The following is a 25823-nucleotide window of genomic DNA, read 5'->3' as shown; positions in this document are numbered from 1 at the left end:
TTTTCCATTTGTCATTCAGTACTCTGAACAGTTTGACATCTTTTATTTTTATACACCTTAGTATGTGATTGATTAGTGTAACCTGTATTTTCTTCTTGAATTGATTATTCAGGTGACAGCGCTCCAACCAGTTGCCATTTATAGAAAATCACTTAACCTAAATAGACTCTTCTGCTATTGTGAACTGTGCTTGTAACTCAGCTATTAATGTTTAAGCTAGGCTGCACAGAAATTTCAAGCATCTGGCAGGAACTACGTAAATCCCAAATGTAGAGCTGCAAACTACTGATCAAAATGTAGTTTGTAGAGCTGCGGTTAACTGAAGACTTCAAGTAAGACTTTAGCTAGTCAAACTTGAAAGGAGCCTAATCTCTAACATGCGGAGGTTTAGTAAATTAACTCTAAGTGGAAATGCCTGGCCTTCAATCACAATTTTGCTGTGCATTTTTAAACCTTTACTCATTTAGATTCTTCTGCCAGTGAAAACCATTACTTGTAATCTGTTTCATCTCAACCCCTTATGATTTTAAACACTTGTATTGAATCCTCTTTTAATTTCTCTAAAGAGAAAGCCCCGGCCTTTCCAATCGATCTGTGAATTGAAGTTCCTTATTCCTGAAGCTATTGCATAGGTTTTTAGCACTTTTTCCAATGCCCTCAATGTTCTCAGTGTGGTGGCCAGAATTGTATACAATACTCCAGTTGATACCAAACCAGTAGAATGTAAAAGGTTCACCATAATCTTCTTAGACTGTGGCTCTTCCTAAAGTCCAGTATTGCAAGTGCCTTATTAACCACTTTAAATAATTTGTGCACTTCCGTCATCTCCCTTTAAAATTGGATTGTTTAGTTTGTATTGTTAGTCATTCTTCTAGCAAAAAGTATCACTGTACATTCTGTACAGGCTTTGAATTTACAGTTTGTAAATTCAATATCATATCACCCAATTTTACTAGCCTATGTCCTTTTGGAGTCGATCTCTACAAGTTCTGGTTCATATGCATTTTTCAAAATTAAATTATACATGTTTGTCTTTAATAGGGCAACAAAAGCAGTGCTTAATGAAGTTTTTAAAAGAAATCATTCACCACAGCTATTTTTGCTACCATTCAACAATTTACCCCAAGTGTAGTTTGGAGGAGTTTGTTTTGTAATTGCCACTTAATATTACTTGACATTAGTAATTGTGATGGAGTCAGTTCTTTTCTATTTTGTGAAACATTGTATTGATCAGTATACTTTTTATTATGTTGTGTCCTGTTGGATTTAGTACCTATGCAAACAAGGAGAATATTTTCAAAGAAATTTTACAACTCATTTTCAGGAATCATTAAACTTTTTTTGGACATTTACTGTTTGTAACCAAGTTCAAAACACTCATTCTAGAAAAGCAAAACGAGGAATAAAACAAAAACGGCAAACCACCAAAATAAAGTCCTGGTTCGGAACAGTCTATTCCATGCTGCAACAGCCAATGTTTTTGAGCCTGAATTTTGGTGTAACCTGCAGTTCCAAGTCCAAGGATGTCATTTGTGATTTAAAGATCAGTGAGCTCAACTGTCCAAAATTGTAAAAATCTTAAAACCTACCATTAACTAGTCAAATGACCAATTTAAAATCCTTTTGCTGTCCTTTGTATTATGACAATTCAATTTTCCTCACATGCATCAAGTTTCTGGTTCTTTAATGATGGAGTTGTTTGGTTAGAAACTGAAAGTAAAATGAACTGGCATACTCGGTCCTTATTCAAATCATGCAATTACCAAAAGCTGCAGTGAAATATTTTTAAGTGCAAAGCAGCCATATCAACTCTCTAATAATTTAACAGCATACTTCCTTTGCAGATCTCCATTTTAGAGGCAGACACAAAACTGAGTAAATGACAAGATGTTTGCTGAGAAATATCCAAGCGGCAGTACAGTGAGACTGAGACTGTGATGAATCCTCCTCCAGAGTACCAATCTCTGCCCTGCATTTGAAGCTGTGCTTATGCAGTAGGTGAAGATCTGATAATGGTGAGATTGGAAGGTCAAGAGGTTGGCTGTTGCTAAGAGCCATTGCTATAGCTTAATATTCTGAGATCCAACCAATAAGAAAATGTTTGAAACATGGCCAAAATGAGAGCACAAGGGAATTGATTCCTTTCCAATGACAACCTGGATTTTTCCATCTTCCATTGGGACATTGTATACATTTACAGTGACAACTTTGAGCTGCTTAGATTATTAATTAAGGAAATGGACTGTAATTGTGAGCAGATTTACTGTCTAGGCTTATCATGATTTTGAAAACTTGAATCAAAGTTCTCACAGCCATCTCCATAACCAAAATTCCTCAACTTTGGAACCATTCTCATAAACTCTCCTGCAATCTTTCCAATGTCTCATGTCAGTCTTAAAGTGCAATATGACCAGAATGAAATGCAATGATCCAGCTAAAGTATCAAATGCCTTCTAGTTTAACAAAATCTCTTTGCTTTTAAACTATATGCTACTATGAATAAAGTGCAAAATACTGTATGATTTATTAACTACTCTTAACCCACCCTGCCACTGTTATTGATTGTGCCACTGCACACCCAGGTTTCTCTGCTCTTGCACACCCTTTAGATCTGTCTCTCTTATGTTGTGTCTCCAAGTCTGTATTCCTTCACATTCTATACTGTCCTTTTCCTAGTTTAAAATGCTTCCAAATGTCACCTAGATTTTGAAATTGTGTCCCCTACCCAAAGTCTAAATCATCAATATGCATCATGAAAATCAAGGGTCCCAACACTATCCCCAGGGGGAGCTCTACTACAAACCTTTACCCAGCCTGAAAAATATCCATGAAACATGACTGAATTTGATCAAATAAAAGCAAAATACTGCAGAGTTTGGAAATCTGAAACAAAATGCTGGAAAAACTCAGCAGAAATCAGTGAGACAAATCATTCTGGACCTAATGTTATTTCAGCTTGTCTCGCCACAGATGCTGCCAGACTTGACAATCTCCAGCATTTTCTGTTTTTTATCACTTGGCCAATTTCGTATCCACGTTCCTACTTTTTTTTTTAATTCTGAGCTTTAGCTGTGCTTACAAGTCTGCCTAAAGAAGATCTCAAAAACTCCATTTTGTCAGGCTTCATGTTAAGAACAGTAACAAACAATTCTACTGTTTGTTGTTCTTATGTGTTTTCACGACTTCTCCTCAACCCTCTATATTTAGTTTGTGTCTTGATTGATTTTTCTACGTTGCATCTATTTATAGGCATACCTTTATCATAATTTTGACCCCTTTTGTTATGAGGATATCCGTATTGACAAAGCAAAAAACACCTCTCCAACAAATTCCCAATGAGCTCCAAATCCCCAGAAACCTCGCTCAGGATGTGTTCTGTCCTAATTGGAGGAGAAAGTGAGGTCTGCAGATGCTGGAGATCAGAGCTGGAAATGTGTTGCTGGAAAAGCGCAGCAGGTCAGGCAGCATCCAGGGAACAGGAGAATCGACGTTTCGGGCATAAGCCCTTCTTCAGGAATGGGGAAAGTTTGTCCAGCAGGCTAAGATAAAAGGTAGGGAGGAGGGACTTGGGGGAGGGGCGTCGGAAATGTGATGGGTGGAAAGAGGTCAAGGTGAGGGTGATAGGTCAGACTGGGGTGGGGGCGGAGAGGTCGGGAAGAAGATCTCAGGTTAGGAAGGCGGTGCTGAATTTGATGGATTTGACTGAGACAGGGTGGGGGGAGGGGAAATGAGGAAACTGGTGAAATCCGAGTCCTAATTGCCCATAATGAAAATGTGCTTTCAACAGTTCCTTTCTTCAACAAAGCTGAGGTAAATTGTTAGGCTTCAATAGTAATCAACTATTGGTCCTATTTCAGCTTTAGATGATTAACAGTTAAATATCCCCCAGATAGCAGAGTCAGCGACGTAAACAATCTTTTAACTAGATTATTGAACTTCAAAATAAATTACTGCTTTAATTCCCACTGTGCTCTAAATTTCCAGAAACACAAACTCTGGCTGTGCATCACTCAGGATGTGGTCTCTCTTCAACTGCTCATACAAATACTGTGCAAGTAAATTTTGCATGATAACCCTGACATGGTCTTCACCCCTTCTTTTCTGTAGCCCCACTCATTCACTTACAATTCTCTATTCCTCCCAGTTTTTGGTGCACTTGGTTATTCCCCTCGGAGATTCTTTCTTTCTTCGGCTCCCATGCACCTGCTGAATTAGTTTAAACCTTCCCAATTCTGCAACTCTGTTCAGGTGCAAACCATCCAGCATATACAGGTCCCTTCTTGCCCAAAGCCAATCACAATGTCACAAGAATCTAAAGTCCTACCTCCCACACCAAATTTCCAGCTATGCATTCGACTCCCTTACTGTTATATATCCATGCTTGCTTATGTGTGGTATTGGGAATAATGTGGAGAGAACAGCTTTGAAATCCTGCTTGATTTTCTACCTAGCTTCACACATGCTGACTGCAGGATCAGACCTGTTACTGCTTTTGTTGGTTCTAATGTAGACTACAGCTAAAAGTTGTCCTCTCCCTCCCTCACAACCCTGAAACCCGCAAATCTTAGGGTGCTCTTCAGCCCCTCAGTGATACCCTTGACTGAGACACCAGGGAATCAACATCATTGTTGATTCATCAGTTCTTATTAAAATATTGACAGAAAACTGCCATCATGAAGCAGCCCCTATTTAACAAAACAATTTTAACTAGTTGAAGGTTGTTAGTTCAATGTGAGAATTTCATATCATATAATTCTTGAAAGAAAAATAATTTTTACCAGCACAAAAAATCTTGAAGGAAATTGTAAATTAAAGAGTGATACCAGAATATAGAAAGTAGTGGAAAAAACATTTAAATTATAAATGTTTTTCCACTACTTTCTATATTCTGGTATCACTCTTTAATTTACAAATTCCTTCAAGATTTTTTGTGCTGGTATTTTTAAATTATAAATGTTTTTAGGGGAAAATAGTAAACGATCAGAACACTAATTGCAGTACAGTTCCATTCTGTTATAAAGTGTCTTATCAACATGAATTCACTGTAATGCAATTGATAAATTGGGGACGCAGTTTCTACAGCACAAACTTTTAAAACGTGTATTGCGATTACAGCACCAACACTTTAAGCACTGTTTCTGAAGTGCGATTTTTCTATAACACAGGATTGCAAAAGAACACAACCATTGCTTTACAGAAGAACTGACTGTATTAGGGATGATCAATAAATGTTAGCCTCATCAGCTATGCCCACATACCAGGAACAAAAGAAACCACAAAATTACCTCAACTACATAGGCTACAAATATGCCACATGGACCCGGATCCGTACTATATCAGCAGATACTGACTGCCAGTAACGCCGTAGAAAATGGAAAGTAAGCCAGTTAGACATTTAAATCCTACACATTGAAAATGCATGGACATTTCAAAACCAAAGACACAGAAAATTGCTGGAAGAGACAATCAACAGAACTCAAAACATCACTATGTGAAAACTTTCATTCCAAACTTTTGTTTTTGTAACATAAAACACAAAGACATTAGATGATACAGAAGTTATGTACTTTTATTTACAAAATGTTTTGTACATCACTTTCTATTGGTTGATCTTGAATAGGTGCATTTATCTTCAATGAACAATAATGAAGCAAACCAAAATATATAAAATCCCCACAGGTTTCATTAAAAATTAACCTTTATGGTTACTTAGTGTCAATTGTACTAATAAACTTAAATATGTCATCAGATAAAATAATATTGGATTTTTTAAATAAGACTTAATTGCTTGAATACATCTCAACCATAACATGAAACTGTGTTTAATCAGATTTTCCAATGAAAGCAAAATTTTAGATCTATGTAAATTTTATTTTGTCCCCCATTTTAAATCACATGTTATTTTGCCCAACAGGAAAATCAAGTCGCTTAACAAAAAATCTAAATACAGTAAATCAAGTCACTTGTCGACTTCATCATCTTCTCAAAGTTATGGTCATTCGAATGCTTGCAGTGCAAGAAGAAATAAAAGTGCAAGGAAAGGCTTCATTTAACGTTTCTTGGTATGCCAACAAGCTAGTGTCTACTTTAATTGCATTTTAAAAATACGGTAGTGTACTAGCCTAGAAGTTAAGTAATTTCCATATTACAAACCGGCCAAAACCAGTAAATTGTTATGGTACATGAAGTGAGGCAGTTCATTTGGTAAATCTCCAAAAGGCACACTCGATGAATTTAGAAAGCTGCATGATTTGTAGTGTGGACATGTTTAGTTTCTCTTGCATGTTACCCTTGTATTATGGGTAATATCTCCCAAGAGCTGCAGGGGTTCTGCCACCCAGGATTGCTGTGGTTCTTTCCTGAGGTTTTGATGGATGAGAAGTCTTTCTGTGGAAACTCAAATGTTTTTATCTTAGAGAAGAAATCTATATTAAGAATGTGGACTTATGAACTTTCACAATACAAGTTAGCAGAAAAGGTGTACAGACAAGTTTTTTTTTAATTGTGGTGTAGATAGTTGGATGGCTTTTTTTGACAAGACTTCTGTTTTATATGGTTTTGCGTTTGCATTGCTCCAACTATGTTTCTGTCACATCTCATTTGAATGACAGTCACTAATGTATCATGGTACTATATGCTCAAATCAACATTATTTTGCATTTCTGCAGCACCGTTAAAATTGAAAAAAGCATCTTAATTCACATCCTAGAAATACAAGTACGGTAGGTAAGAAAAAAACAAGTCAGAACTTAGTTGTAGAAACATAAATTTGACATTTTAGCTTCTTAGGGGGCTGGTCAGGTGGATGCTGAAAGATTTTTTCCCCCTTGTGGGAGAATCTGTGACCAGAGGGAAAAATCTCAAAATAAGACATCACACATTTAAGACCGAGATGAAGAAGAATTTCTTCTCAGAAGATAATGAATATGTAAAATTCCTTACAACAGAGAGCTGTCAAGGCTAGGTTGTCAAGAATATTCAAGGCTGAGATGGACAGAATTTTAATCAATGAGGGAATCTAGGGTTATGAGGAAAATAGGGTTGAAGCTGATCAGATTTAATCAATTTATTGAATGGCAGAGTAGACTTGAATGGCTGAATAGCCTACTTCTGCTTCTGTATCTTATGGTCTAATAGAATGGCTTCTTTCTGCTCTGTCTATACCTTACGGCTAAAGTAAAGCGAAGAGACTGGTTGGGTCAAGTAGCCTGTTTGTGTTGCATACCTAATGTAATGATCTTTGACCTCAACTCCATTTTCCCACCTTACCCCATAGATTTTTAGGAGTTGAAGCTAATTAAAATGTATGATCTCAGACGTGAATATAGCAAAGTAGTGTCCAAAGATAAAACCATAGTCGTACAGCATACAAACAGTCCTTTGGTCCAACTAGTTCATGCTGACAGTGTTCTCAAACTAAATTAGTCCCACTTGCCCATGCTTTATGTCCTCCCAAACCTTTCCAGTTCATGAACTTATCCAAATGTCTTCTAAATATTGTAACCGGACCTGCATCCACGATTTCCTCTGGCAGTTCATTCCACACACAAAACATTCAATGTGAAAGAAATTGCCCATGTTTTTTTAAAATCTTTCTCTTCTCACCTTACAAATATACACCCCCTAGTTTTGATCTCCCCCATCTTAGGGAAAAGACCGTGGCTAATCACCTTATCGATGCCCCTCATAATATTACAAACCTTGATAAAGGTCACCCTCCCAACTTCCTACACTCCAGTAAAAAAAACAAATGTCCCAGCCTACCCAGCCCATTTTTATAACTCCATTCCCAGCAAAATCCTGGTAAATCCTTTCTGAACCTGCTGCAACTTAATAACATCAACTCTTAAATAAAAGAAATTATGTATCTCAGTCCTAGATATCCAATCCCTTATCCTGAGACTATTCCAGACTCTTCAACCAGAGGAAACAATCTCTCAGCATCTACCTGGTTCAGTTTTTTCAGAACATTAAATATTTCAATGAGATCACCTCATTCTAAAATCGCGAGAGTGTACAGACACATCCTACTCAATTTTTCTTCCTAGGAAACATTTCAATCCTAGGAATAAATTCGTGAACATTTATGTAGAGGTTTGGTAAGATCTACCACTATTGTTGACCTATTCCATTTAAAGCTGAGGGAGTAATGACTAAGTGGAGAAGTTCAAGCAGAAACAAAGACATGGCAGAACACATTTACTAGGCCATTGAAGTGGACAGATCTAAAACCAATTTCTGGAAACAGAAACATTGCTGTCATATTCACCTATTTAGGTTTATTGTTTGTTAACTCAATGTTATTTCCCTTAACAAGTGTGTTTACTAGTTTTTGAGCCAAAGCTAGCTGGGTCATCATTAATCTTTTGGTTTCATTTTGAACCTCTCATCTTGGTCTAAATGGTGCAAAATCTATTCAGCAGAAAATCAATATTTAATGCAAAACTATTGGAAGTGTTTAGTGCTGACTGAATATACTGCAAATATTGTACAGTACTATTTGCTTCCAGGCTACTTCACTTTACACCTTCAATTTTCTTCTGATTGAATATGGCTGTCTGACTCCACTTTTGGAGTATTTTATTGGTTATTGTGGTTAATATTTCAGCTGTAAGCTTCAATAGCTGAAGTTTTAAATTTAGAGTTAGAAGCAAATGTGTGCATGGTACATAGATTTCTAATTATAAAACATCTGCTTAGTTACAAAAATTACTCGAGGAATCCGATTTGACTAATATACACACTTTTGATCGACAACAAAACAGATGGCAAAAAATATAAGGTCAGAAGTACTTATCTTGAATCAGATCAAATCTTAATTGTATGTTTTTTAAAAATGTCTATGTACTACGAGACAATCACTTGAAAATAGCAGGCTTTCATCAGCTCTTTGCTCAATGTGTTCTGCATATTTCAGCCCCAAAGTATGACATTTGAATGTAGGCATTTTCCAAATTTGATCTGATCCAAACTGCATAGAGATTTTGGTTTTGCTAATACATGAAAAGTGGACGATGTACCAATATTTATTTTAAAAAATATTCCATACAAATATCAGAGTTTACCACTGCAGAAGTGAACTTCAGATAATTGCAGAACATCTTCATGTCCCCAGAATAATCATTCCTGGTTCTTTTGGATGATTCTACAATGCCCACGCTTTTAAATGCTTCATACCAGCATCTTCTTCCCTGGTCGTCTTCTTAGATTTAACTAGAATGGAGGAAGAAATAAATCTTTCAGTATATTTGAGAAATTGCTCGTTGTTGTGGTTCTGTTCGCCGAGCTGGGAATTTGTGTTGCAGACGTTTCGTCCCCTGTCTGGGTGACATCCTCAATGTTTGGGAGCCTCCTGTGAAGCGCTTCTGTGATCTTTCCTCCGGCATTTTTGGTAGTTTGAATCTGCCGTTTCCGGTTGTCAGTTCCATCTGTCTGCTGCAATGGTCGGTATATTGGGTCCAGGTCGGTGTGCTTATTGATTGAATCTGTGGATGAGTGCTATGCCTCTAGGAATTCCCAGCAACACAAATTCCCAGCTCGGCGAACAGAACCACAACATAGATTTAATTAAATGAGTGTCCTTCTATAAATAATTGACTACATACTTTTCACAAAAACAAGCCAAATACACCAGTCAACAATGGTAATTTATAAACACAATTCCTATGATTCTGGATGAAATGAAGAAACAGATATAATCAGATATGATGACCAGCCTACAAAGTTCAACAGTCATACAATGCGAAAGTTTTGTAATTTTAATGATCACGGTGACATGGAACAAGATAATGAACAAAATAAAACATCCAATGTTCAAGCACATTTGTGAGTATAAATAATTCATGAACCCATTACCAACTTGAAAATGGATTGATGCTGGAAAGTAAAAACTTCTACCAGCTCCAAGCTCGAAGGTGAGCCAACTATACGATGTTAAAAATCACACAACACCAGGTTATAAGTCCAACAGTTTTAAGGGAAGCACACTAGCTTTCGGAGCGCTGCTCCTTGATCAGGTGGTTGTGCTCAACCCGGTGTTGTGTGATCTTTAACTTTGTACACCCCAGTCCAACACCAGCATCTCCAAATCATGACAACTATACGATGACAACTTCCTTACATTCTACCATCACTAAGGATCCACATGAATGGAATAGTCACAGTCCAGATCCCACTGAAAGATAATTCTAAATATAAAACGAAAGGAAAATTAAAACAGAAATTGACATTAAACTGGCAACCTTCCTTGGCAGAACCAGAAGGATGACTATTGGAGAAGACCAAACCACACCTAATACTTCAGAAAATGGTAAAAAAGGATATTTCCTTGACTCCAATTACCCATATTGCTGAAGATGGGAAGTTGATATTTTTGAAATGATTCCCTAGTATTGCAAAGAAAAATATATGAAATACCACCAGTCAAAACATATTAGTGACACTGGAAACATACTTTTGTGGATTATCACAGAGCTTCTGTGAACAACAAATTGCCCTGGCAATTTCAACTAGCACTGATACGAGAATTAATTCCCAGTATATTACCAACCTCCAAAGAACATCCAAATATTTGATATATGTTCATCTTTCCTTTTAACTTTCCCATCCACACTAATCTACTCATGGGAGTGGACTGGCACTCAGATCTCATGCTTAACTATGAAATGCAATCATGAAATGCAGCTTACACTGCAATCTAATTTTCCCTTCTCCAGAGATGACGACTCAAAGATAAAATTAAACTCTCCTTAATTTTGAAGTATACAACAATACTTAATTGTTAAACAATATGGATAAACCATTGTGATTAGCATGATTCATGAATTTGTTACTTAATAGAAGAGCAGGGCACTCCTAAAGTGCATACTCCTCAATGCTGCAGAAATATAATTACAATTATGTAGAATTTCCTTGGGATATTCCTGTTTGGTTTATTCTAAGTAACTACAGAACGGAAAAAAAAAATCTTTTAAGAGCTTCCATCTCAGTCAGGATGGAGTGAGTGTAATTCTACATCTAAAAATCTTCTCTGGACACTGCTCACATTTTGACATATGTGATAAATAGCACCACAGCAGCAGAGACAGAGACAATCTATAACATTCTAAAACCATCAACAACATTGCTAAACACAGTGTAAATTTGCCCTAAAAGTTTCCTTTAAAAATTTCCAGATCCAGATCTACCTTTTTAACAAAAACTAACCAGTTCTTCATTGGGCCATATGCTATGCACTAGGTTCAATTGAAATCTGCCCTTGACTTATTGAGCTATATCATTGACAGATACCCAAACAGGAAAAACACTTATAGCTGCTCACTTTCAATGGCCAAGGTGAACACTAGCTTTATTGATTTTAAGAAAAGTAAATTTACGTAAGTATATAAGAATACTTGTATAATTCACCTCCATCCTCCTTCAAATGTTCACTAATTCTACAGTATATCAGTATAAACAAGAATATCCCATGTATTTCAAATAATTCCAACACCAGGTTCCGTTAGCTCACCTTGTCTGGATGGGAGAGAAGTAGTTGGAACTTTCGGCATTACTTTAGTCATCTTCTTACTTAATTCTTCTTCTTCCAGTTCTTCTAATTCTGCCAGCAATTCATCCTGGAAACAAATTATTCAATTAACTCATGGTAGCAAGGAACAGCTTCAAATATTTACCCACAGCAACTAACAAATACCATCTGATTAAAGAAAAAAAAATTAATAATTGGAAAAATCTCAAGGAAGAAATTTAAATAATTTATAACATCATAATCAGATGCAGAACCTTCTATCTGGTCAAACAGAATTACATATCTTAGTAAAACAAACATGGATTGTTCTAAACAGAAAATGCTACAAATGCTCAGCAAGTCAGGCAGCATATGTAGACAGAAACAGAGTGAACATTTCGCGGTCAATCACTATCCACATTGATTTAGACACAGCTTTCCTGCTTTAAGTAGTTTTGTCATTTTTATTTGTTTAATATTTCATGTTGCCTGGCTTTGAGATTTAATCTGCTTTGATTTCTATACCCTACTACGCAAACTTGTTTCTTTTCATTGATTATTTACTCTCTATAACTTAAAAGGAAAGGGAATAATCCTGAATCAAATCTAATTCAGCGTCCTCCAGCATGTTCGCAATAATGAGAGTTAAGGGTGTTGTGAAGAGTGCCGTTTAAGGAATTAAAAGCAATTCGGAATGAAATAATTAATGCATTCAATGTATATTCATTTAAAAACAGTGATTGCATATCAATAGTATCTCATTGACTATGAAGAACATGGGGAACACTAAAGTTTGAAAAACACTAGATAAATGATGCTCAATGTCGAAAGTGTGGTGCTGGAAAAGCACAGCAGGTCAGGCAGCATCCAAGGAGCAGGAGAATTGAATTTCAGGCAAAAGCCCATCATCAGGAATTCCAGCATCTGCAGACCTCACTTTCTCCTAAATGATGCTCAATGCCTATGGAGCCAAACAATCAAATAAAGAATACTGAAGCAAATATCTTAACAACATTTAAAAGACGTTTGGATGGAGACATGGATAGGAAAAGTTTGGAGGGATATGGGCCAGGAGCAGGCAAGTGAGACTAGTTTAGTTTAGATTAATGTTTGGCATGGACTGGTTGGAGCAAAGGGTCTGTTTCCATGCTGTATGATTTCTATGTGACAAATCTCTACATGACTAACCCATCAGAGCTATTGCTGAGAGGCAGAATGGGGCAAAATCCATTCCCATGAGTGGCTGACCTGAACAGCTTTCACATGTCAACAACATTAACTCATATGATTATTACAATTTTTAAAAAAGGCATTCTATCAGAGTTTTTTTGTCTTGCATTTATTGGAACAGATACAAGAATACCAAACCTCAAAGAAGAGCAATAACTTCCACTGAATAAGAAAAGATTGGTGATTTGCCATGGATGATACAAAAGAAAATTGTTTGTTTTTCCAAAAACAGTTTGTTTTTCAAAATCAAAAGAGACACAATAGATGGCTATATTCCTTTATCCCCTTTCAGATATAAGGTCTCAGCAATCTTTTCATTCACTCATGGAACATGGGCATGACTATTGCCCATTCCAAGTGGATGTCCAGAAGGTGGTGGTGAGTTGCCTTCTTGAACTGCTGCAATCCATTTGAAGTAAGTATACCTTCAATACTACTGTAACGGAAGCTCTGGGATAGCAATAGGAATAGCAATACATTTCCAAGTTCGGACTGTGAGTGGTTCGGAGGGGAACTTGCAGGTGGTGATTTTCCCATCTATTTGATGCACATGTCCTTCTGGAAGATAGTGGTAGTGGGTTTGGAAACTGCTGTCTCAAGCCTTAGTAAATTTATGCACACGGAAACCTTCACTTTCCTTAACTGAATATGATAATGTCAACACCCCATTAATTCCATAATGTTAAGGGTTTAGATGGAGAGGAACTTGTTAAGTGTGTACAAGAAAACTTTCTGATTCAGTTTATGGATGTGCCTCCTGGAAAAGGTGCAAAGACTTGACCTACTCTTGTGAAAAAAGGCAGGGCAGGTGACTGAGGTGTCAATGGGGGAGTGACCATAACTCTATTAGTTTTAAAATAGTGATGGAAAAGGATAGACCAGATCTAAAAGTTGAAGTTCTAAATTGGAGAAAAGCCAATCTGGACGGTATTAGGCAAGAACTTTCAAAAATTGATTGAGGGCAGATGTTCACAGGGAAAGGGACGGCTGGAAAATGGGAAGCCTTCAGAAATGAGATAACGAGTCCAGAGAAAGTATATTCCTGTTAGGCTGAAAGGTATAGGGAATGCTGGATGACTAAAGAAATTGAGGGTTTGGTTAAGAAAAAGAAGAAAACATATGTCAGGTATAGACAGGATAGATCAAGTGAATCCTTAGAAGAGTATAAAGGAAGTAGTATACTTAAGAGGGAAATCAGGAGGGCAAAAAGGGGATATGACATAGCTTTGGCAAATAGAATTAAGGAGAATCAAAAGGATTTTTACAAATACATTAAGGACAAAAGGATAACTAGGGAGAGAATAGGGTCCTTCAAAGATCAGCAAGGTGACCTTTGTGTGGAGCCGCAGGAGATGGGGGAAGATACTAAACGAGGATTCAGTATTTACTGTGGAAAAGCACATGGAAGATACTGAATGTAGGGAAGTAGATGGTGACTTCTTGAAAAATGTCCATATTACAGAGGAAGTAGTGCTGGATGTCTTGAAACACAAAAAAGTAGATAAATCCCCAGGACCTGATCAGGAGTATCCTGGAACTCTGTGGAAGCTAGGGAAGTAATTGCTGGGCCTCTTGCTGAGATATTTGTATCATCGATAGTCACAGGTGGGGTGCCAGAAGACTGGAGGTTGGCTAAGGTAGTGCCACTGTTTAAGAAATGTGGTAAGGACAAGCTAGGGAATTATAGACCAGTGAGCCTGACATCAGTGGTGGGCAGTTGTTGAAGGGAATCCTGAGGGACAGGATGTACATGTATTTGGAAAGGCAAGGACTGACTAGTGATAGTCAACATAGCTTTATGTGTGGGAAATCATGTCTCACAAACTTGATTGAGTTTTTTGAAGAAGTAACAAAGAGGATTGATGAGGGCAGAGCGGTAGATGTTGTCTATGTGGACAAGATTCCCCATGGGAGACTGGTGAGCAAGGTTAGACCTCATGGAATACAGGGAGAACTCGCCATTTGGATACTGAACTTGCTCAAAGGTAGAAGACAGAGGGTGGTGGTGGAGGGTTGTTTTTCAGATTGGAGGCCTTGTGACCAGTGGAGTGCCGCAAGGATTGGTGCTGGGTCCACTACTTTTCATCATTTATATAAATGATTTGGATGTCAACATAAGAGGTATAGTTAGTAAGTTTGCAGATGACACCAAAATTGGAGGTGTAGTGGACAGTGAAGAAGGTTGCCTCAGGTTACAACGGGATCTTGATCAAATGGGTTGAGAAGTGGCAAATGGAGTTTAATTTAGATAAATGTGAGGTGCTGCATTTTGGGAAAACAAATCTTAGCAGGACTTATACACTTAATGGTAAGGTCCTAGGGAGTATTGCTGAACAAAGAGACCCTGGAGTGCAGGTTCATAGCTCCTTGAAAGTGGAGTCACAGGTAGATAGGATAGTGAAGAAGGTATTTGGTATGCTTTCCTTTATTGATCAAAGTATTTGAGTACAGGAATTGGGAGGTTATGTTGTGGCTGTACAGGACATTGGTTAGGAATATTGCGTGCAATTCTGGTCTCCTTCCAATTGGAAAGATGTTGTGAAACTTGAAAGGGTTCAGAAAAGATTTACAAGAATGTTGCCAGGGTTGGAGGATTTGAGCTATTGGGAGAGGTTGAATAGGCTAGGGCTGTTTTCCCTGGAGCATCAGAGGTTAAGGGGTGACCTTATAGAGGTTTATAAAATCATGAAGGGCATAGATAGGATAAATAGAAGAAGTCTTTTCTCTGGGGTGCGGGAATCCAGAACTAGAGGACATAGGTTTAGGTTGAGAGGGGAAAGATATAAAAGAAACCCAAGGGGCAACGTTTTCACGCAGAGGATGGTGCATGTATGGAATGAGCTGCCAGAGGAAGTGGTGGAGGCACTACGATTGCAACATTTAAAAGGCATTTGGATGAATAGGAAGGGTTCGGAGGGATATGGGCTGGGTGCTGGCAGGTGGGACTAGGTTGGGTTGGCATGTTGGCCAACCAGATATCTGGTTGGCATGTTGAACCAAAGGGTCTGTTTCCGCGCTGTACATCTCTATGACTCTTCGACTCTAATTGCAGGTTTGCCACTTTACTACACACAACTGCTTTATCACTTCTTATGTACTTTCACTTCTTTTTAAAATCGAAAACCTATTCAGCAATACTTGTGCCTCATTCAGAATGATGAGTGCGCTATTGGAATGGCACAGTTCTACAGTTTCACACTGGAAAACCAGGCTCTTTAAAGAAGATAGCGGGCAATCATTCCTGTGTTATCATATTTATTAATTCTATTTGAATATGCTTTGTCCCTACTTTCCAAAGAACAGTTCAGCCAATCAACCCCATACTGATGAGATACAGTCGAAGAACATGGTGCTGGAAAAGCACAGCCGGTCAGGCAGCATCCGAGGAGCAGGAGAATCGATGTTTAAGGCATAAGCCCTTCATCAGGAAAGATGTTGTACTAGCCATTATCTAGTACAACACCATTGAATGCGATACTTAGGGGACGACTTAAATCATTGGCTATTAATATGATGTTTCTTTGCTGTTCATCCTTATCATATTCAACATCAGAATCGCCTGTTTCAGGAGCACCTCAAACATTAAACTCTTGATTTTCAGACAATAAAATTTTCAGACAATTCTGACAATAAAATTTAATGCCACATTGAAACCATTATTAAATATTGTCTGTGGATTTGTCGGCTAGCACCTGATTCGTGTTTTCTCTTTTGATTCAAAACTCTATTAAATATATGATGCCCTCTTAACACTTCTTTCACCAATTTATTCTGTCCTTACACAAGTGCCTGCAACTCGGTCACCCTTGACTTTCTGAATTGGTACAGATGGAGTCTTCCATTCTCTGTATGCATTACTCCCAACATATCCTGTGAAGGCAGGTGAATGGTCTCCTCAAACATGTTTTAGAGCAGCAGTCATTTGTTCAAAAAGAGAGTTATTACCACAAAATTGAAATCTTTCAGAACTAACAGTTATCCATGTGTACACAATCTAATAGTCCGAATGCAAGCATAAAACCATGAATTTCTAAATGGAATTTATTTAGTCTGTTATATAGCCTCTCAATCTCCACAATATATTCTCCCATAGACTGATTATTCATCCTCTCAAATTTGTCAAATATCAACCATGTCTTGTAGTTTCCAACAATTCATTTTTTTGCAATCTCTCAAACAGAGCAGGAGCCACTTGCTCGCTGTACAGGCTTGATGCCGAAATAGGGCACAAAGCTATCCTGTGGGAGAAACAGCTATTCCAGTCAGACCACTACTCACTGTCTATAGCATATAGTTACAAGTGGGCCCAAGATCTCCAATTTCACACTTGATAAGCAGTTTCACATTGCTCCAATACAGAAATGACATGATTGATATTTTCCACTAATAGGACACTGCATCAACTAATTTAAAAGACTGACTCAATTGAAGTAGACCAAAGCTCATAAGCTCAAGTGAACTTATCAATATCAAATCTACACCTTTTACCTGGGTGGGAGGTGGCGGAAGGGAAAAAATGACACAAAGTACAAAAAGGACAAGAGAATTAGGGAACACAGCCTAAGCTGTCTGAAGTAGATTCCCCAAATTATTACCAGTCTGTCACTTTTCAGAAACAGCACACAGATTCTCCAATGAGGAATTGTGTAGCTTAAGAATAGAAAGAAGTTGCAGACCAGAGAGCTGATATCTAAAAGTAAACAGTAATAAAAAGACATCAAATTTATTTATCACAGCTAGCCTCAGACAACAAATCAACAAGCTTAATAAAATTCTTTTCTTGACTGCTGCTAATCAGAGACATATAAGATGAATGATTCCATCAATTTTTAAAAAAACCCTTCCCAGCTTAGCTCCAGGTATGTCATCAAGATTTATTAAATATTTTACATACCTCATCAAATTCTGAGCCAAATGCTGCTGGATGGGAAATTGCATCAGAGATTTCTTGTGCTATTTCTTGCTGCTCTGTGATGTCTTGCATCATCATATCAATTTTATCTAAATCTCTGAAAAAAAAATAAATTAATGTCTCTAAACCTTCAATTCACATCTCTAAACTTTCAACTCACTTTTACAAACTCAATTTCTTTCCAACCATTTCCAATACTGAATGCCATAACAGAAGGTTTTTAGGCAGTTTGTTTATTTACAAACTAATAATTCTTATTTATTTCCAGAATAGTAATGCTAATTTTCTCCATGTAATTTTGAACTGTGAACCTGGTACACGGTTGTTTTAAATCCAGGAAATATCAGTCAGATTGATTCAATTTCTAGACTCTATAAACATTTCAATTTGACTACAAAGAATCACAATTACATTAAAGTTTTGTGAATAATACATTAAATCAAAGAAACAGGAGATGGGTAGTAGCTTGAAATATAATGTGCAGGTACACAGATCATTGAAGGTGGGAGCGCAGGTAGATAAGGTAGTAAAAAAGGCTGAGGGCATGTTTGTCTTCATTGTAAGGGACAGGGAGTATAAGGATAGACAAGTGATGCTGCAGCTTATTAGAACTTCAGTTAGGCCACTCTTGGAATATTGCAGGCAGTTCCGGTCACCACACTACCAGAAACATGTGGATGCTTTGGAGAGAGTACACAAAAGATTTACACCAAGATGTTGCCTGTATGGAGGATTTTAGCTATGAAGAAAGGTTGGATAGACTGGGTTTATTTTTACTGGAACTAAGAAGTTTGAGGGGTGACCTATTAGAAATTTATAAGATTGCGAATGACATGCATAGAGTGGAAAGCATAAGGATAGAGTGGTCATTTACTAAGGGAAACAGGTTCAAGGTGCGAGGAGGGAAGTTTAAAAGAGATGGGTGAGCCAAGTTTTTCACACAAAGAGAGGTGAGTGCCTGGAATACGTTGCCAGAGGAAGTGGTGGAAGAAGACCCAGTAGCAACATTCAAGAAACACATGAACGAATACATGAATAAGAAGCGAATAAAGCGACACGGATCCTTTAAGACAGTTTTAGCATGGAAAGGCAAAATGTGGTAGCACAGGCTTGGAGGGCCCCTTCCTGTGCTGTGTTGTTCTTTGTTCTATTTTGTACTGATTAAAACAATATTGGCTAGTGAGACAAAGCTGTTTTAAACAACTGCTTGTTAAGAAAGGATACCTGAAAGGATGCCAGAAATTCTGTTCATAACTAGTATTCCATAACTTTATTTTGTTATGCATATTCTAAGTGGAAATGTCTGGTTGAGCAGGCAGGAATTTGGCATAGTACTGATGGTCAATCCAAACAGCTTTAAAACCTTTTAAAATCTCTTATTTTCAGAACCACTAGGATTGGAGATGGTGGCAAAGTGGTATGTTACTAGATCAGTAATAGAGAATTTCAGGCTAATGTTTTAGGGACTTAGGTTCAAATCATCTTGAAGTGCTACTTGACAAACAGCAAGGAAAGTCAAGTTTGATTGTTCAAGGATATACAGAGAAAATCAGCCTTAAGCAATTTAAGACAGTACTCAGAAAAGCCACAAGTCATTCTTCTTTTTACAAACTTTAATTCACACACATTTACAATTATTCGATTGTAATCCTGTCAAATTTCAATCATATGCGAAACGGATGTCCTGGTGTCAATTTACCCAATTCCTACGATACATACATCAGGCATTATTCTTAGATTCCTGAAGAAGGGCTCATGCCCGAAACGTTGATTCTCCTGCTCCTTGGATGCTGCCTGACCTGCTGCGCTTTTCCAGCAACATATTTTCAGCTCTGATCTCCAGCATCTGCAGTCCTCACTTTCTCCTTTTATTCTTATCCATCCAACACTTCCTATATCTTGCTGATAGCGCAGTCTGGGTTGCCTCTTGTTTCCATTACCTATTCCAGGTCTGCCCCTTTGCCCTAGTCTCATTCCTTGTCCTGTCTCCAGTACATCTGTTAATCATCTTAAACAGAGAATACTGGAGAAACACACCAGATCGGACAATACCTGTGACAGGAGAAAGAGTTTACATTTCAAGTCCAACCTGACTCTTCTTCAGAATTGAAAACTGTTTAAAAATTACTTTCTTTTTTAATACTTTCAACACAAGCAGAAGAAGTGCAAGGGGATAGATGGTGTAGCGGTCCAGTGCGAAAAACAAAGGTCCACTCTGGTGAAAGAGAAAAAGAGATGCCAAATGGGTGAAATTAAAGTTTGAAAGGGAAAGAATGGGCTCTCTCTATTAAGAGTAAAGTAAACAAGATGCAAACAAGATCAGACTATAGTTGAGAAAAATGGCAGTATATTTGAAGTTATAAAATTCAACAGTGAGACCATGAGGGTGTAAAGTGCCAAATGGAAAATGAAGTGCTGTCCAATAAGTTTGAGTTGTGCTTTGCTGGATTATTGAAGCAGGCCAAGGATAGAATGTTAGCACGTGAGCAAGGTAGTTCATTGAAAAGGCAAGCAACTGCAAGATTAGGGTCATACCTACGGAGAGAGCAAAGATGTTCTGCAAAGCAGTTACCCAGCCTGCACTTAGGTCTCGCCAATATTAGCAGTGAATGCAATAGAAAAGAACATTCTGCTTCACCTGAAAGGTGTGTTTGGGGTCTTGGACACAGAAGAGAGGAGATGAATGAACAAGCATTGGATGGATAGAAGTCATGGGTGAATGAGGATTGTTCTTCGGAACTTTATGTTGCTTCCACAATATCCAGTTTTCTGGCCCCAGTTGCTGCATATTCACGAATGTGCAATCCCTTTACATGTTGATTCTGCATCAGAATGATCTGACGAGTCTCCACTTATAGAACATAGAACATTACAGTGCAGTACAGGCCCTTCGGCCCTCAATGTTGCGCCGACCTGTCATAACAATCTGAAGCCCATCTAACCTACACTATTCCATGTATGTCCATATGCTTGTCCAATGATGACTTAAATGTACTTAAAGTTGGCGAATCTACTATCGTTGCAGGCAAAGCATCCCATACCCTTACTACTCTCTGAGTAAAGAAACTACCTCGACATCTGTCCTATATCTATCACCCCTCAATTTAAAGCTATGTCCCTTCGTGCTCACCGTCACCATACTTGGAAAAAGGCTCTCCCTGTCCACACTATCTAACCCTCTGATTAGCTTAAATGTCTCTATTAAGTCACCTCTCAACCTTCTTCTCTCTAACAAAAACAGCCTCAAGTCCCTCAGCTTTTCCTCGTAAGACCTTCCCTCCATACCAGGTAACATCCTAGTAAATCTCTTCTGCACCCTTTCCAAAGCTTCCACATCCTTCTTATAATGCAGTGACCAGAACTAGACACAATACTCCAAGTGCAGAGTATTGTACAGCTGTAGCATAACCTCATGGTTCCGGAACTTGATCCCTCCATTAATAAAAGCTAAAACAATGTATGCCTTCTTAACAACCCTGTCAACCTGGATGGCAACTTTCAAGGATCTGTGTACCTGGACTCCGAGATTTCTCTGCTCATCTACACTACCAAGAATCTTAACATTAGCCCAGTACTTTGCATTCCGGTTACTCCAACCAAAGTGAATCACCTCACACTTGTCTGCATTAAACGCCATTTGCCACCTCTCAGCCCCGCTCTGCAGCTTATCTATGTCTCTCTGTAACCTACAACATCCTTCATCACTATCCACAACTCCACCAACCTTAGTGTTGTCTGCAAATTTACTGACCCACCCTTCTACGCACTCATCCCCGTCGTTTATTAAAAATGACGAACAGCAGTGGACCCAACACCAACCCTTGCGGTACACCACTAGTAACTGGACTCCAGGTTGAACATTTCCCATCAACCATCACCCTCTGTCTTCTTTCAGCGAGCCAATTACTGATCCAAACTCCTATATCGCCCACAATCCCATTCTTCTGCATTTTGTACAATAGCCTACTGTGGGGAACCTTATTGAATGCTTTGCTGAAATCCATGTACACCACATCAACTGGTTTACTCTCATTTACCTGTTTGGTCACCTTCTCAAAGAACTCAATAAAAGGTTTGTGAGGCACGACCTACCCTTCACAAAACCGTGCTGACTATCCCTAATCAAATTATTCTCTTCTAGATAATTATAAATCCCATCTCTTATAATCTTTTCCAACACTTTACCAACAACTGAAGTAAGGCTCACTGGTCTATAATAACCTGGGTTGTCTCTACTCCCCTTCTTGAACAGGGGAACCACATTTGCTATCCTCCAGTCTTCTGGCACTATTCCTGTAGACAATAACGATTTAAAGATCAATGCCAAAGACTCGGCAATCTCCTCCCTGGCTTTCCAGAGATTTCTAGGATAAATCCCATCCGGCCCAGGGGACTTATCTATTTTCACACTCTGCAGGATTTCTAATATTTCTTCCTTGTGAACCTCAATCACTTTAGTAGCCTGTATCTCAGTACTCTCCTTGACAACATTGCTGTTTTCTAGAGTGAATACTGTCGAAAAATATTCATACGTACTTCCCCTATCTCCTCTGTCTCCACACACAACTTCCCACTACTATCCTTGATTGGCCCTAATCTTACTCTTGTCATTCTTTTATTCCTTAAATACCTATATAAAGCCTTAGGGTTTACCCTGATCCTATCTGCCAACAACTTCTCATGTCTCCTCCTGGCTCTTCTGAGCTCTCTCTTTAGGTCTTTCTTGGCTATCTTGTAACCCTCAAGTGCCCTAAATGAGCCTTCACATCTCATCCTAATAGAAGCCGCCTTCTTCTTCTTGACCAGAGATTCCACTTTCTTCGTAAACCACGGCTTCCACGCTCTACAGCTTCCTCCCTGCCTGACAGGTACATACTTATCTAGGACACACAGGAGCTTTTCCTTGAACAAGCTCCCCATTTCTAATGTGCCCATCCCGTGCAGTTTCCTTCTCCATCCTATGCTTCCTAATCGCATCGTAATTGCCTTTCCCCCAGCTGTAACTCTTGCCCAGTGGTATACACCTATCCCTTTCTATCACTAAAGTAGACATAACAGAATTGTGATCGCTATCATCAAAGTGCTCACCTACTTCCAAGTCTAAAACCTGGCCGGGCTCATTACCCAGTACCAAATCTAATGTGGTTTCGCCCCTTGTTGGCCTGTCTACATACTATGTCAGGAAACCCTCCTGCACACACTGGACAAAACCTGACCCATCTATAGTACTCGTACTATAGTGTTCCCAGTCAATATTTAGAAAGTGAAGTCCCCCATGACAACTACCCTGTCTCTCTCACTCCTATCGAGAATCATTTTTGCTATCCTTTTCTCTACATCTCTGGAACTATTCGGAGGCCTATAGAAAACTCCCAACAGGGTGACCTCTCCTTTCCTGTTTCTAACCTCAGCCCATACTACATCAGTTGACGAGTCCCCAAACATTCTTTCTGCAACTGTAATACTGTCCTTGACCAACAATGCCACATCTCCCCCTCTTTTACCATCTTCTCTGTTCTTACTGAAACATCTAAATCCTGGAACCTGCAACAACTATTCCTGTCCCTGCTCTATCCATGCCTCCGAAGGACCCGAGGGCATTGGTATGTTGTGGCTCCAGGGTCATTTTTATTTCTTGGCAGCAGTGGTCCAGAAAAGGAAGTCGTACAATGGCGTCAAGAGGAGATTGAGAGAGCTTGGGATCCAGTATTCTTTAAGATATCCAGCGGTGCTTCAGATCAATCATCATCGATCCATACATTTCTTTGACTCGCCGCAGAAAGCAAAGAAATTTGAGGACATGTTGACTTAACTTGAATGGCCGAATAGGCGTAGGGGACAGAGCTGTTCAGTTTTGTTCTTCTTTAAAAAGGACCTGGTGGAGTCTCCTTTCTGGTAATAAATTGCGTGAAATGGTATCCAGGATGGATGGAGTATTTGTCTTTAATTTCTAAGTTATGTTAAGGGATGGGTGACATATTTATTTTTAGTTTACTTATCTATAGTACTACCCTTGCTCTTGGCTTTTTATTTTCTTTATCGGGTGGTCAGTATATGTGGCGCGACCCTAGCTGGCAGGGGTTGAGAAGCTGGTTAGGATAGTTAGTAGGATTGTAGGATGTGTAAGTACCCCTTTGAATGGGAAGTAAATTCCTCCAATCAGTGCCTTTGCCGATTTTTTTTTTTCTGTTTTTGCTGTATATAGTCTTTGTAAGTTTTGTAGAGTTGTTGGTTGTACTTATTTTAGTCTGTGTAGTTTTTGGGACTTCTTCCTTGAAACAAGATCTGCAGAATCTCCATCCTTCACCTCGAGTTTGTTCTCACTTTGAACAACGTTTCCTTGAACTCACCTCATTTTCTCCCTGTCAAACATGGCCATCGGCACCCATTCAGTCCTAAAGAGTAATACCAGTCTCAAAATGTTAACTCTATTTCTCGCTCCACACGTTACCAGACTGGAATTTCTCCAGCATTCTCTGTGTTTGTTTCTGATCTCCAGCATCCACAGTATTTTGCTTTTATTTGTCTGCTAATCATCTGTTTAGCTCTCCCACTGCTTATATATTTATTTCACTAAAGGATACTTCTAACTGAAACAGTTTATTACTTCCAAATCTCTCCATGGCAGGTGGTGAAGTTTAAATCCAATGAAATAAGAAGCTGGCTCAGTGGCAATGATCGAATCACTGTCAATTGCCATAAAGCCCATCTGGTTAACTAGTGTCCTTCAGGTAAGAAAACTGTTATCCTTACCTGGAGCGGTCTACATGTAACTTCTGATAAATGCAGTTGACACTCAAGTGTCCTCTCAGCAATCAGGGATCGGTAATAAATGCTATCCTAGCCAGTGATAACTTTATTCGTTGGACAAATACAACAACAAACTGACAAAAATGAATTAATGGATGTTCTTTTGCACAGAAACATCACAGGTCAAAGACTGAATGACCAAGATGATACTGAAGATCATTTCCTCTTCAAGATCCTTGACAGCATGACCAAGGTATCAGGTTAAGAACAGGATACAGAGCACTGATGCTATAATGCAACCCTGCTTAACTGTGTGATAACAAAGAGAACTGATGATTCATCTTTAAAGGGACCTTGTTTGTCATTTCATCATGGAAAAGCTGTATTAGCATGTCAATCTTTTTTTTGATAAACACACTGTTCTAAGATTGTCCAGTGGGCTACCCAATTGACTATGCATACGTAAGGACTGCAGATGCTGGAGATCAGAGTCTAGATTAGAGTGGTGCTAGAAAAGGACAGCAGGTCAGGCAGCATCCGAGGAGCAGGAAAATCGACGTTTCGGGCAAAAGCCCTTCATCAGGAATGAAGGCAGGGAGCCTCCGGGGTGGAGAGATAACTGAAAGGGGGGATGGGGCTGGGGAGAAGGTAGCCAAGAGTACAACAGGTGGCTGGGGATGGGGATGAAGGTGATAGGTCAGAGAGGAGGGTGGAGTGGATAGGTGGAAAAGAAGATTGGCAGGTAGGACAGGTCATGAGGACAGTGCTGAGCTGAAGCTAGGGTAAGGTGGAGGGAGGGGAAAATGATGAAACTGGTGAAGTCCATATTGATGCCCTGGGGTTGAAATGTTCTGAAGTGGAAGATGAGGCATTCTTCCACCAGGCGTCGGGTGGTGAGGGAGTGGTGGTGAAGGAGGCCCAGGACCTGCACGTCCTCAGCAGAGTGGGAGGGGGAGTTGAAATGTTGGGCCACAGGGTGATGGGGTTGATTAGTGCGGGTGTCTTGGAGATGTTCCCTAAAGCGCTCTGCGAGAAAGCGTCCAGTCTCCCCAATGTAAAGGAGACCGCATCAGGAGCAACGGATACAATAAATGACATTGGTGGATGTACAGGTGAAACTTTGATGGATGTGGAAGGCTCCTTTGGGGCCCCTTGGATGGAGGCGAGGGGGAAGGTGTGAGTGCAGGTTTTGTAATTCCTGCGGTGGCAGGGGAAGATGCTAGGAGGGGAGGGTGGGTTGTTGGGGAGGACGTGGATCTGACCAGGTAGCCACAGAGGGAATGGTCTTTGCGGAAAGAGGTGGGGAGGGAAATATATCCTTGGTGGTGGGGTCCGTTTGTAGGTGGCGGAAATGTTGGCAGATGATTCGATTTATGCGGAGGTTGGTGGGGTGGAAGGTGAAGACCAGAAGGGTTCTGTCCTTGT

At 39.1% G+C, this 25823-nt stretch overlaps 1 protein-coding gene across 1 annotated transcript in view; it reads right to left on the bottom strand.

Annotated features, from left to right (window-relative positions):
- Positions 1–5548: 5548 nt before the first annotated feature.
- LOC122549032 (charged multivesicular body protein 4b-like) overlaps positions 5549–25823 on the bottom strand; it is a 46168-nt gene continuing 25893 nt past the window's right edge. Inside the window, exons 3-5 of the mRNA XM_043688173.2 lie at positions 17631–17745; positions 11510–11615; positions 5549–9213 (exon numbers count right to left, since the gene is read on the bottom strand). Coding sequence (XP_043544108.1) covers positions 9146–9213; positions 11510–11615; positions 17631–17745 — 289 coding nt within the window. The 3' untranslated portion in view covers positions 5549–9145. The remainder of the gene's footprint in view (positions 9214–11509; positions 11616–17630; positions 17746–25823) is intronic.

Source organism: Chiloscyllium plagiosum, unplaced genomic scaffold (assembly GCF_037043375.1).
Source record: "Chiloscyllium plagiosum isolate Xiang-an unplaced genomic scaffold, Cpla_swu_hap1 HiC_scaffold_4, whole genome shotgun sequence".
Lineage (NCBI taxonomy): Eukaryota > Metazoa > Chordata > Chondrichthyes > Orectolobiformes > Hemiscylliidae > Chiloscyllium > Chiloscyllium plagiosum.
This window is presented reverse-complemented; position numbering and strand designations above follow the sequence as displayed.